At 42.3% G+C, this 13062-nt stretch overlaps 1 protein-coding gene across 2 annotated transcripts in view; it reads left to right on the plus strand.

Moving 5' to 3' along the window:
- The window catches only part of tyw1 (tRNA-yW synthesizing protein 1 homolog (S. cerevisiae)), a 91130-nt gene that overhangs the window by 62494 nt on the left and 15574 nt on the right, over window positions 1-13062 (plus strand). For both annotated transcript variants that reach the window (XM_072691248.1, XM_072691249.1), the window contains exon 14: window positions 1381-1491. In XM_072691248.1, the coding sequence (XP_072547349.1) occupies window positions 1381-1491 (111 nt within the window). The remainder of the gene's footprint in view (window positions 1-1380; window positions 1492-13062) is intronic.

The raw sequence follows: 13062 nt of genomic DNA on the forward strand, positions 1-13062 counted from the left end.
ACGTTTACAAATAGTGTAACTCACTATATAGCCAAAGAGATGCTGCCGTTAAATACGGTGGAAAAACCAGCATTCAAAAACATGCTGAAAACGTTTGACAGGCAGTATGAATTACCAAAGAAAACATACATCTCTCAAACTGCCCTTCCAGCTTTATTTAATGAAGTGAAAGACGGCATTCTGAAGGAGATAAAAGACATCGCATTTTACTCTGCATATTACAATATTATCGCTTATCGCGATAATTTAGGAGACGATTAATCGTCCAGAAAATTTTGTTATAGTGACAGGCCTAAGTATGACTTTTGTTTGGGGGCGGGGATGCTCTGATTTACAACCCTGTTATTTTGCATCCGAATAGAACTTGCTGTTTTTGCTTTCATAGAGGGCAGAAAAAAAAGTCATAGAAGCCACCTGTTGTGTTAAAGTTTTAACACTGGAACATAACCACTGTTATTATTCCCAGTCTTATTGCATAGTATTGCTGTCCTCTCATTGTGTCCTCTCAGTGCAATGTGTGCTTAGCAAGCTGAAGAGATTGTAGCCAGTTTTTAACCTTTAGTCTTTCTTCTCTCTCGCTTCCCTCGGTTTGGCTCTCTAAAGTCTTACCAAGAAGAAAAATGGATCCGTTACTTTCATTTCTGATGCGTCTTTAGCTCCACCTGCTAAATTATTTCCAGGTAGTTTTTAAAGGAGCGGTTGATGGCGAAGTAAGATGGTAAGTGCTAGCAGCGCAAGAAAAAGCTGTGGTTTGTGGAACAACTCATATTCCCATGACTGGCGATATCTGTAGGTGATGTACTTATCTCCAATATCGGCAACACCATAGTCTCCCAAAGACATCGTCAGGTTTCACCAGCTTTGACTAGGGCTTTCTTTCTTTCTTTTTCTTTATACAGCAGTGTATATGCTTTAATGCTGAATTATTGGATCTTTTTATAGCAGCTAGATCATTATTTGTATCGTTATTAGACACCGTTCCTCAGTTCCAGCTCCGCTTTCCTTACACTACTACATACATATTCAGTGTCTATAAAGGGGTTTCAACATAGTTGCAGCCAATTGTTTTATCCAATTTGACCATTTTAAGCAGCATGCAGTGAAATATGCTAATTTTAAAAGTGATTGAGACTATTTGACAAAACGACTAATTTGGATTTTGGCTTTAATTCTACCTTCAAATCCACCCTTTTCATTTCCAGATTGGTAATTGGCTCCATTTGGATTTTTTTTATTTTTTTATTTTAATTTGGGTTTGTTTTACAGAAATATCACATTGGTTGTGGTTACTTGTGGGATAATGCTGTTCTTTTTTATTTCTCTCTCTCTTTCTCTTCAATATTGTAGTTGTTAAGGATTTCCTGTGCTTATGTTTTGCAGCAACAGCGCACGGTGTACCGGCTGACCCTGGTGAAGGCTTGGAATGTGGATGAACTGAAGGCCTATGCTGAGCTCATTGCCGTAGGCCAGCCTGACTTTATTGAGGTCAAGGTAAGTTGCTCCTCTTTAACAAAATGTTCTTTTCTTTTTCTAACCAAATCAAACTTATTCTGTGGCTTTTGTGCCATGGTAACAACACATGTTGTAGATGAAGAACATTGCATAACTTCAAATAATCTCACAGTTTTAACCACACGTAAAGTACTACTTAGGAGCATAAGGAATCATCAAGGTTTATGATATGATACAATACAACAACGATGCAGTTAATCATGGTGATATTCTGTAACTGATTCACTGCTGACCCAATATAATGTTTCGAATCACTGATTCGATTTGACTCTAGTATGATTCAACGTAAATTGAAGCACCTGCCAATTCCAGATCAACAGTGTTGTAGAGATATGCATGTAGACCCGAATACTTGGTTGTTCTCCTGACCACTAGGGCGGTACTTACAAGTGGATAATTCTCTACTGTGCCAACTGCAAGTCAAGAAATTGAAGAACATGCATGACGTGGCAAATGTATATAAATGTATACAAATGTATATAAACTCATTGCACACTTGCAAACTTCCTCCTTCTCCTCTTGCTTTGGTCACAGCGATTGCGCAGCCAGGCGACTTTTAGTTATGATGACCATGAATGATACTAGAATGAATCGCAACTTTCTCAAGAGCACTCGAACAATACCTTCCGGTGAGCAGTGTATCATGTGAGTCACTATGCCAGCACCAAATTCTGTGCACCGCTGACCCTTTCACAGGACCTCTGGGAGAGGGCTCACCCTTGGTTGCCGTCCTTGAGAGCTGCTGACCTGCCAGTTGTGACAAACCTAACAGCAGGCACTCTCTTGTCGGACACAGAAACCTAGCCACTGGAGGATTCACCTGGATATGGTCAGTATAAGAAGGGAGGCACAAGTAGACCTGTTCACTTTGACAGGAACTAGCAGGACTTGGTCGGGGCAGTCATCTGGGCCAGGATGTGCAGGTGCACGACTTGCTGTATGCCTTTCACCTTATACCTCTAAACCCAGACATCATGGACCCAGACCAGAAGGTCCGGAAGGAGGGGCACGGCATCTTACGTGGGGTTCCCTGAGGTGGCCGTACCAGACATGTTTTCCACTGTTAATAACCTAAGGACCTGTCAGATTGATCCTCTTTGTTGCACAGTGGAGTTGGTGGTGAAATTTCGTTCTACAATCAGGGTCTATGTGGCTGCCCTGTCTACTTGTTTGACCCAGCTGAAAGTTCTTCTCAGGATTTACTAACTGGTAGTGGTGGTTTTGATAGGAGAGTCTTCAGACAATCTTTATGGCGTCCCCTTTGAAATGTTGTTTATCAGCCGTCTGCCCTTTCCATCAGCCTGCTTTGCTTCCAGTAGGGTTTGAATGATTGGGAGAATGCATCCTTGCCCAAAGGGCTTTGTTCTGGATTTATCAATCCCTTCATTGATCTTCCTGCAAACGTTGATCATTCTGACTCAAGACAGCACTGAGTTGTCGCCACTGGCATCCTGTTCTCACCTTGGGCTGCAGCTGAGCACTCCCTTAACACTGTGGGAACACTTTATCCAGTTGTAAGTACCACCCTGGCGGTCAGTTGATGTTATGTGAGTCGTGGATGACCTTCAGGGTTCCTGAAGTGTGCGAGAGGAAAACCTGAGGAAGTTTGCCTTAGAAGCCAGTTAGTCAGTTGCAATCATAGCCATTGGACCTGATTTTTGGACTTGAATGGGTTTTGCATTGAATGCCAAGTGAGGAGCTCAATGGCAGTCTATATAGAGAAGATGAGGGAGTTGAGCTGACTTCAGAGCATTGTTTAATCGGTTTAATCTGAGTCAAATCTCTCGTTACTACTCCTCGCCTCTTCTGCCCAACTCGAGTATCTATTCCTCTATTCCTCTTTTTTTTTATTCATTAAACTGCTCTCTTTTTATCTTTTCGCTCACACACAGGGCTCAAGGTTATGTCAGCGCCTCACACTTTACCCTCTGGTTCATTAGCAGGAGGGGCAGATAATGACCAGCCTCATTAAATTTGCTCTCTGTGGTAAAGTGAAAAACAAATGAGGCAAGATCTTTAGCAGATTGATTTAATCTGCTGTTAGATTAATTATGTGGGTTTTTGGGAAGGACTGACTAAATTTGATGCTGTAGCTCATAGCACTGTGCTTCGGACTATAATAATCTTTTTAATCCTTTTTGTTAAACATGCAAGTGGCCAACTCTAAATAATGACTTGTGGTGAAATAAACTAATGTATGTATTCCAGCTGTTTTCCGCTGTTCATTGTATGCAGTAAATGGACCAAAACGTGTTCTCCACTGGGGATGGGGGGGAGGGGGGGTTAAAAGAAGAGGACACCAAAATTAATTCCAACGAAATAATGATCTGCTTTCACTGAATGGATAGATGGAAGAAGAATAGCCGAAGAATTTCTAAAAACACACTAATGGGCTTATAAAGATCTATATAAAATGTAAAGGGCATTATTTCTGCTGATGCGTTCAAAAATATTTTTAGAAATATATATAAAAATTGACTTTCTTTATAAGAATGTAAGAATTGTCTAACTCAGGAGCTGTAAATCATAAGCTCTCCTCCAATGTGTGCAGTTTTGGTCAGGTTTATGTTGCAGTTTTATTTTTCATTTTACATTTTAGTGCTTTTGTGACCTGCTCACCTCACATTGTGCTAGCGTTGGAGGGTTCAAGCAACATAATGGAATCTCTATATGAAGGAGGTAGTGCAGGGCAGGGTTGGTATTGTTGTGGAAATTGAGTCATTCTGATAAGAACTTGAGGGCCATGTCTAAACTCAGTGTAATCATTTAGCAGTTTTTTTTTTTACCAACAAAATAAGTCCTGGAAAGTCCATCTTGCCTAGATGTACTGTAATATGAAATCATTTTCAATTATAAGTGAAAAGCACACATTTTCTGCAGCAAACTATGCTTATTTTTCTACATGCCACAGTAGTAACTGTGACATGTGCAAAATTGAGTAGGTGGGAAAATGGATTCCACCAAATATCAGCAAATTCTAGCAGCTAATGTGACCCACTAGACATGCTATATGTCTAAGTATTTGTGGACCCCCAGTCAACTGAAGGCATTCATCTACTTGAAGTCACAGCCATTGCTGGCACAGTCGTGCAGATGTGTACGCACACAGCTTGACTAGTCCCTGTAGAGAAGTACTACCAATAGAAAGAGGTCTCTCGAGCGAGCAGACAATCATCCTTCATACTGACCTCACTTGAATACTCTCAAAACGCTGAGCTGTATGAGCTGCTGTCCCTGTACTTTTTTTTCTTCATGTAGTACATGTTGTGGTACAGTTGTGGTGTTCTTCTGTTTGGCACTAAGCTCACAAACACTTCAATCTGCTCAGCCATGGAGGAGTCTTGATCCTGCCCCTGTAAGCGAGTCATTTTTGTGATGCACCATTGCGCTTAATGTTGCTCAAGCTATAGGAGTGATTCCACCAGGAGGAACTATGATTGGCTGTGAGGCTTAATCAATCTTTCCCATGTGTTCAACTTCACCCGACCCATTTCCCACACAGCATGCATTGATGCCCCTGGGTTTATGGAAATGACATCTGCAAATGACCTTTTAAAGATGTTCTTGTGACCTTGTGGCCTCATACTGTTTGTACCTAGAGACCTAATTCTCCTAGGTATCGGTGATATCTGACTAACAGCCTGGGCGTTTCCAACTACATAGCTACTTATGGGCTGTTAGATGCTGTTTACACCAGCGTATGCTTGACTGGAAACTTTCTAGATACATAGGTTATCACGATCAGAGACCAGAAACAATAAAATAATGAACACTTTCACTTTTAATACCGAACTGTTTTTCTCGGTAAAGGCTGGGAGGAACGTTATAGGGCCCTATTATAGCGATGTTTTTAGGTGCAGCTTGATTTAGGGCGTATCGGTGTCTTTGCTGTCGTAACGACGGGAAAAGTACAGTTTGCGTGGCTGGAAACGTGCAGAAGTCATGTATGAAGTCTCTTAATTAATCACCATTAATCAGCGCGTCACTTGCCATTCCCTTTGAGAGCCAGGTGCGGTCTCACTTTGGCGGATTGCTATGTCAATGGCGTAAAGTGGGGGTGTACATGCATCAGGCACGTGCCTGTGTTGACAATTCACTGCCAAGATAGCAACAAATGTCTGACTGCTGACGTCTGCCTAGGTTGTTTTCAGTCAGTGGAGCACATGTGTTTTCCGTTGCCACGACCTGAACACCCCTAATTTCGAGGCCATCACGCCCATCAGAGTGGATATATTCGCAAGCACAATGCAGGTGGAAGGTGTAAAAATACTCTTCGTGAAATTTTAAGGCCATTATTTGGAAATATCCTAAGTGAGTGACATGATTGACTTTTTAATTACACCCTAGAATCATCCAGTGGCAGAGCTAATGCAGAACTTCAGTTTTCATTTCAAAGCTTTCCAGTGTTTCAGTGTTCTTGGATGTGACCATAACATTCCTCTAGGGCTTTGTCCGTGTGGTCAGCTACAATGTGTTGATTCTGGAGCAAGGGCTTCTTTCTTAGACTGCAGCCTCTCAGTCCATGGTGATGTAAACTGACTTGACTGAAGACAGGGACACTGGTGTCCCAGCAGCTCCTAGTTCACAGCCTTGGTGATTCTTGGGTTGTTTTTGATGATCCAAACTAATTCCCCTCTTTGCCTCTTTCCCTATTTGCCTTTGTTTGAACCAGTGATCTTTAAAACAAAGAAAGGCTCCAGGAGACATTTCTGACTTTGTGTGTCAGACTCCCTGTGTAAATAACCCTTCTCAGATCAGCACTGAGCTCTGTGGACTTTCCTGTTACACAGTGTGTTGGTTAATCCAGTAAGTACTTTCCAACAAACTGCTGAATCTACTGCCTGTAATCAAACATGATCACTTACAGGAAGTTAGGAAGTCTTGGCTTGGTCAAGTTTAAAAGACATTTTGTAACTTTTAGATCCAGTGTTACTCAGAGAAAAGAACGTTTTGGGCCTGTTTACACCTGGCATTGACATGCATTTTTGTATCTGGATAGTATCAGGATCTACTTTGACCAGATTCTGTTTACGCTGGTCATTAAAATGCATCCCCAGTGTGACCAGATGAGGTCCAAGGTTGACTTTCCTGCGTAAAAAGCCACACCAACACGTACACCATGTCCATTTTACGTCCTGTCAACAACAGATTCTCATCCAAATTGTCCCGCTTTAGGAGACTGTGAACAGGTTACTGGAACAGTGGTGGAATATGTGCTCTGTAATACTGCTCTCATCTACCAGTATTTAAAGTCTGAGTGTAAGCGTACACAAACGAGCAACAGGAAGAGAGAGAAGCAGAGATCCACAGTAAATATTACTCGTATTAACCCCTTTTTTCGTCAGACGTGTGTCCGCTTGCCTGACGAAATCCAATCATAGGAAGCGTGGGCAAGGTCCGTCTCTGACCACCTCTGAATGTGGTTCGAGTCATCCGCTCACAGAGGTCTGATCACCAAATGCATGCTAATGCTAGGTATAAACAGGCTTGTTGAAAGCGTATGTAACCTCCTGAACGCAACTGCTTTATTATTAGCATTATTAATAATAATATTGTTATTATTATAAATAAAGGTTATTATTGCTACAGCTGTTTGAAAAATGCTCAGTATTGCACCTGTGTATCGATACGCTTGATAGTTAAAAAAAAAGATTCAACTCCTACGACTCCAACCCAGCGAATACATAATCAGGCTGTTGAGTGATCGCACGTCTACAGGCGTTTGTCATTTCAGCAGGGAGTTATAAAACCCAGAGTCTAAGCTTAGTCTGTAATTAAAGGTTTTGTCATGAAAAACATTCCACTCTGGGCCCTGTGGAGGTGGAACGAGCTCCCGCATCTGCTGAATTGCGCTCTGATTCATCCCAGCCTTTCTCCTCTCCGTCTCCCTCATCAAGCTGCCTGTAATTGGTGCGTGCATTAATTCCTCCAGGTGCTTCGGTCCCTGCCCCGCGCTCCTCTTCTCTCCGCCGGTTATTGGCCGTTAACGAGGCGAGGGAGACGACGTCACGTGGGACGGAAGTGACACCACCCGTAATCTCGTTTACCCGCCGGCAGCCAATCGGGACGCCAGCTCAGCGCTTTTCACATTCAAAGTGGAGGCTATCCAAAGCCAAGCAGACTTCAACTGTGACACACTGTTACCTAGCAACAATAATCGAGCCTCTTTGACGGACCGCGGGAGGCGAGGATTTGTGTGCCCGCTTCTCTTGGAGAAAATAAAGGCCATGAAAGAATGCGAGAAATTCTGCTGAATATAGCAGCGTGCCGACTGGCCGTCGGAGAGTTTCAGAGGCCTGTGAATTTATGTGCGAATGTCACGTTCGGCTCTCGCGCACGATCGTTTCTGTTGGTTTTGGCCTTCACGGGCAGTGGGTAAATGGGAGCAGTATGTCAAAAAATCAAGAACATCAAGACACTCGAAAGCTATTTCGTTGTACATATGCCTCACAGTATTTGCCTTTGCTATGGTTTGTGGACATTCAACTATGGGGGAAATTGTTACTCTTACAATACACTTCTATATACTTATGGATATTTGTTTTATTATATCTGCATTTCAGCCTTTTCCATTCAATTGTTAAGGGTTTGTGCTTTTTTTTCCTTTATAATCCATAAGAATGCTTGCATTGGATTTCACTGGGCATGTTCAAATAACTTGTGCTAGGCTTCACAAGCAAAACAATAGCCTAATGGGCTGTCCGCCATCCATCAGGTATTGTTGTTGCTCTGCAGTTTTTGCACTTGCTATGCACTGGTGGTGGTTGTTTACTAGTGTATTCCCATTTTTCAGCCTTCTAGAAGTACTGACAGTACCCTACAGCAGCATATTAGGAGACAGTTCTTGCAATATCATAGTTATATTGCAATCTTCACTTAAGAGGATGTTTTAACTGGGATAGACTTCATTTGTTTTTTTTTTAATACAGGGCCAAAGTACTATACCCCCTGAAGTCATCAGAACTATCTGCATAACAAACAACACTGTTGTTTCAAAGGCCGGCGCTCAAATGAAATCATTTAGGGGTTGGTTTTATGGGACGACATATGCTGTAACACAGATTACTAACTTCAAAATGCAGTTATTGCAATTTTGCAGCAAGGGTCCTCACGCTCACCAAACGCACTGCACACATTACACCTGTCCTCCAGCATCTTCACTGGCTGCCAAGTAGAAAATCTTCTAACCTCCTTCAAACCCCTACAAGGTCTCGTTTCTTCCTACCATACTGTCCTCCTCATGCTCTCAGTTCTTCAGGTTCTGGACGTCTGGCTGCCCCATAAATTTAATTGCCGTCTGTGGGTGGCAGATCATTCAGTGCTGCTGCTCCTCACCTCTGGAGTACTTTGCCTCAATCTCTTTGTGACTGTTCCACTCTCTCCTCCTTCAAAACGCAGACAAAAATGGTCCTGTTTTCTTCACAATATTTTTCATAGTTCTTTATAGTTGTTGTGAGATGTGCTATAGAAATTGATGATGATGATGATGATGATGATAATAATATTAATAATAATAATAATCATTATCATCATCATCACAAATTTACCTTTTCTAAAATAAAACCCCCTTATTTCAAGTACCATTGGTCAGACTGGGAGTCTGAAGGAAAGTGAAAATGGAGACTAAAGACTAGCCTTAAGTTAATTACAGAAGCTTATAGACCTGTGCAAAATAGTAGAAGTATAGAAATATAGAAAATAATATCCAAGTCTTTGTATCTTCCATTGGCCACTGTTGGATCTTGTGAGTGCCAACACAGCTGACACCAGCTCAACAATGAAGTATGGTCATGACCACATCAAGTTGTGGGGAGGCTTTTCCTCAGCAGACACCAAGTACCTTTTAAAACTAAAGGAAGGGTGGATGGTGCAGAATATCGTGAGATACTGCAAGACAACTTGCTTCAGTCAGCTAAAAGATTAAAGCCTTAGAGAAGCTTTCAACAAGACAGTGATCCCACGCATAAGGCCTAAACAACAGGAGAAGTGTGGCTCAAAAAACAAATTGTGAATGCTCTGCAGTTGCTAATGTGAAGTCTAGGTCTCAAGCCAATCATGAATCTATTAGTATTAAGTATTTGAAAGTTGTATCCCGCAGCCATCCTGAACAACCTGGAGTCTAAACCGAAAGCAAAAATGACTCTCCCAGGGTGGATCTGTGAAGTGCTGTTCTTGAATATTTATGCAAGCAGTTTTGAAAGTTTGATAAAAGTTCTGCTGATAAACACTGAATTTTAACTTGGGCTGAAACAATCTGTGTAAGTAGCCTAACTTTTCTAACCCAGACCAGTCTAATGATTTTATACAGGGGTTGAATACTTTGCAAGACAAAATGAGAAAAAAATTCAGAAAATCACATTGTGTGATTTTTAAAGAATTTATTTGCAAATAATGGTGGAAAATAAATATTTGGTCAATAACAAAAGTTCATCTCAATACTTTGTTATATATCCTTTGTTGGCAATGACAGAGTCTTCACAAGGTTGGCACACACCGTTGCTGGTATGTTGGCCCATTCCTCCATGCAGATCTCCTCTAGAGCAGTGATGTTTTGGGGCTGTCGGCGGGCAACACAGACTTTCAACTCCCTCCAAAGGTTTTCTATGGGGTTGAGATCTGGAGACTGGCTAGGCCACTCCAGGACCTTGAAATGCTTCTTACGAAGCCACTCCTTTGTTGCCCTGGCAGTGTGCTTGGGATCATTGTCATGCTGAAAGACCCAGCCACGTTTCATCTTCAATGCCCTTGCTGATGGAAGGAGGTTTGCACTCACAAATCTCACAATACATGACCCCATTCATTCTTTCATGTACACGGACCAGTCGTCCTAGTCCCTTTGCAGAGAAACAGCCCCACGTTGGTAACGTTGGTCCCAGCTTTCTGCAGGTCATTCACTAGGTCCCCCCCGTGTGGTTCTGGGATTTTTGCTCACGTGATCATTTTGACCCCACGGGCTGAGATCTTGCGTGGAGACCCTGATCAAGGGAGATTAGCAGTGGTCTTGTAGGTCTCCCATTTTCTGATTATTGCTCCCACAGTAGATTTCTTCACACCAAGCTGCTTGCCTATTGCAGATTCAGTCTTCCCAGCCTGGTGCAGGTCTACAATTTTGTTTCTGGTGTCCTTCGACAGCTCTTTGGTCTTCACCATAGTGGAGTTTGAGTGTGGACTGTTTGAGGTTGTGGGCGGGTGTCTTTTATACTGTTAATGAGTTCAAACAGGTGCCGCACTCACAAATCATTCACCAAGTCCAAGACGTTTATAGTGTTGTGAGCAGCACCTTAGTAACCCTAATAAACAGGTACCAGGCTCGCTGCCTGCCATGCTACTACAGATGTATGGCTGTGTATCTTTATGGAAAGTGCTGGTGGCAGGTATAGTGACAGTTTCTACTAGACCCCATGTGAAAAGACATCAAATAACATTGTCTTTGTAAGAATGATGTTCATACTGGCTTGTAGACTAAAGCTAGAGCTCCCGGAGTGCTCCTGATTTAAATGCATCTCGTATCTGGATGCTGTCCATATATACGCAGCTAAAGCACCAGGGAGCTTGAATCCATGATTTCTTTCTAATTAGGTTCATCTTGATCTGGTGCGTACGTAACATGCTTGTACAAAGGATGGCCCGTAAATAAAGAATAACCATTTTCAAGTGTGATTAATATCTTCCAGTCCAGTCACTTATGTTTTTAAATGCTGCAGTGAAATCATGTACATTCTCACCTGAGGGCTTTGGGTTTTTCTGGACTGCTTAAGTGTAATAACCGTTTTATAGTCTCCTGAATGTGTTAGGTTTTATATTAGTCGGATCCGCGAGGATGCACATTAGACTGTAAAACCCTGCAAGTCTGAGGGAAAACTGTGAACATGAAGCCCAAAGGAATTTTAAAATCATAGACATGCACGATTGAAATAATTCTATGGCTGCAAAATACCATGGCTATGATGACAAGGTTGTGCCTCAAAATGCTCCAACAAACACTTTAAAGGAATGCTGCCCATTTCATAGCATAGATCCCCAAACAGAAGCATGGTGTGAGGAAGCACTCTGCAACATTTTAATACTTTGTGGTGCAAAACACAGGGAGACATCGCAAGACTTCCTGCTTCAGTCGGCTGATGATGATGATCCAGAGCACAAGGCCAGAACAACACAGGAGTGGCTTACCATAAAAGGTGACTGCTCTACAATGGTCAAGTCCAGGTCATAATCTAGCCATAATCCAGAATCTGTGACCCTATTTGACCTTTGCGTCCTGCATCCCACAAACTCTAGCAAATCTGCCCAGACAAATGGAAGAAACGTCCCCCCATACTTCAAGCTGTTTTAGCAGTGAAAGGTGGTTCTGTCGAGTGCCTAATAGGTTTGAAAGCCAGAAATGGCATGTGGTTTCCTCAGTTACTTATAGATTTTTTTAATTATTATTAGTATTTATTTAAGCAGTCGTGACCCGAGGAAAAAGGGACCACGAGCAGCATGTTGCCAAAGCTGACACAGTAGTGTATTTGTGCTTTATTGAGTAGACGTGTAACATATGTGCACTCATTCTCCATGTCCATGTCTGGTGAATCAGTGGCAAGCTCAAATGCACTGGAACCTCTGGCACTGCAGATATTGGGTGTTTTAATGCACCTCTGCAAAAAAGTCAATGGTGTGACCCCACAGTAAGTCTAATTCTTGACACAACCGTTAACAGGTACGAGTTACTTGGATAAAAATGAAGGCAGGTGATCCAGTCACCTGTCCAGTGCTAGCTGTGAGATAGAAGTAGAAAGCCTATTAGAACTTACTTCTCCAAGGGTGCTGGAGCTCGAGCCAATACCTCTGGGATTTTTTTTTGGCGTGTGTAATGGCCCATTGCCATCAAATCCCTTTGCACAAGAATAACATCTGTTACTGCAGCAAATGGACAACAAACTCCCTATTATCACCCTTGATTTCCAAAGCCACAAAGCCAGGAGCAGGTGTCTACAAACATTTGGGAATATAATGCATGTCTGAAGAATGTTTTTAAAGGCAGCTTCTTTTCTTTATGCCCTCAAATTGTTGCAGGATCAGTGATTATTAAGTACAGATTTATATTCAGGGACGAGTTGAATACATCAGGCCTTTCATCCATTATCAAGCTCTCTTTTTTTCCCCCATCATGTGCCTCAAGTTAGCTCATTACAGTATTTTGAGCTTTAATTAACTAGTGATTAGAAGACAGCTGCAGGTAAAAGGGTGGCTGGGTGCTTAACTGGAAGAGCCGAACCTCACAGAGGATTGTACTCACAGAGATGAATAGCAGGAGTCTCAGCAGGGCCTTGAAGCAGAGTTGATAAATTCCATTATAGGGGTAGTGGAGCTGTAATATTTTGAGTTGGCAAGGGCGCACTCGGAACAGCAGCCTTCCCCCTCTCTCCCCATTTGATTGATCTGGGCCGCTTTGGGTGTGATCATTATTTGGTGCCGTATGATAAGAACTGGGGCTCGTCAATCCTGGCCCTAGCTTGCAATATCGGCCTTGAAAACTTATCTGCCTTGCCCTATAGGATGCAGCGATTG

The sequence above is a fragment of the Salminus brasiliensis genome, chromosome 11 (genome assembly GCF_030463535.1).
Source record: "Salminus brasiliensis chromosome 11, fSalBra1.hap2, whole genome shotgun sequence".
Classification (NCBI taxonomy): domain Eukaryota; kingdom Metazoa; phylum Chordata; class Actinopteri; order Characiformes; family Bryconidae; genus Salminus; species Salminus brasiliensis.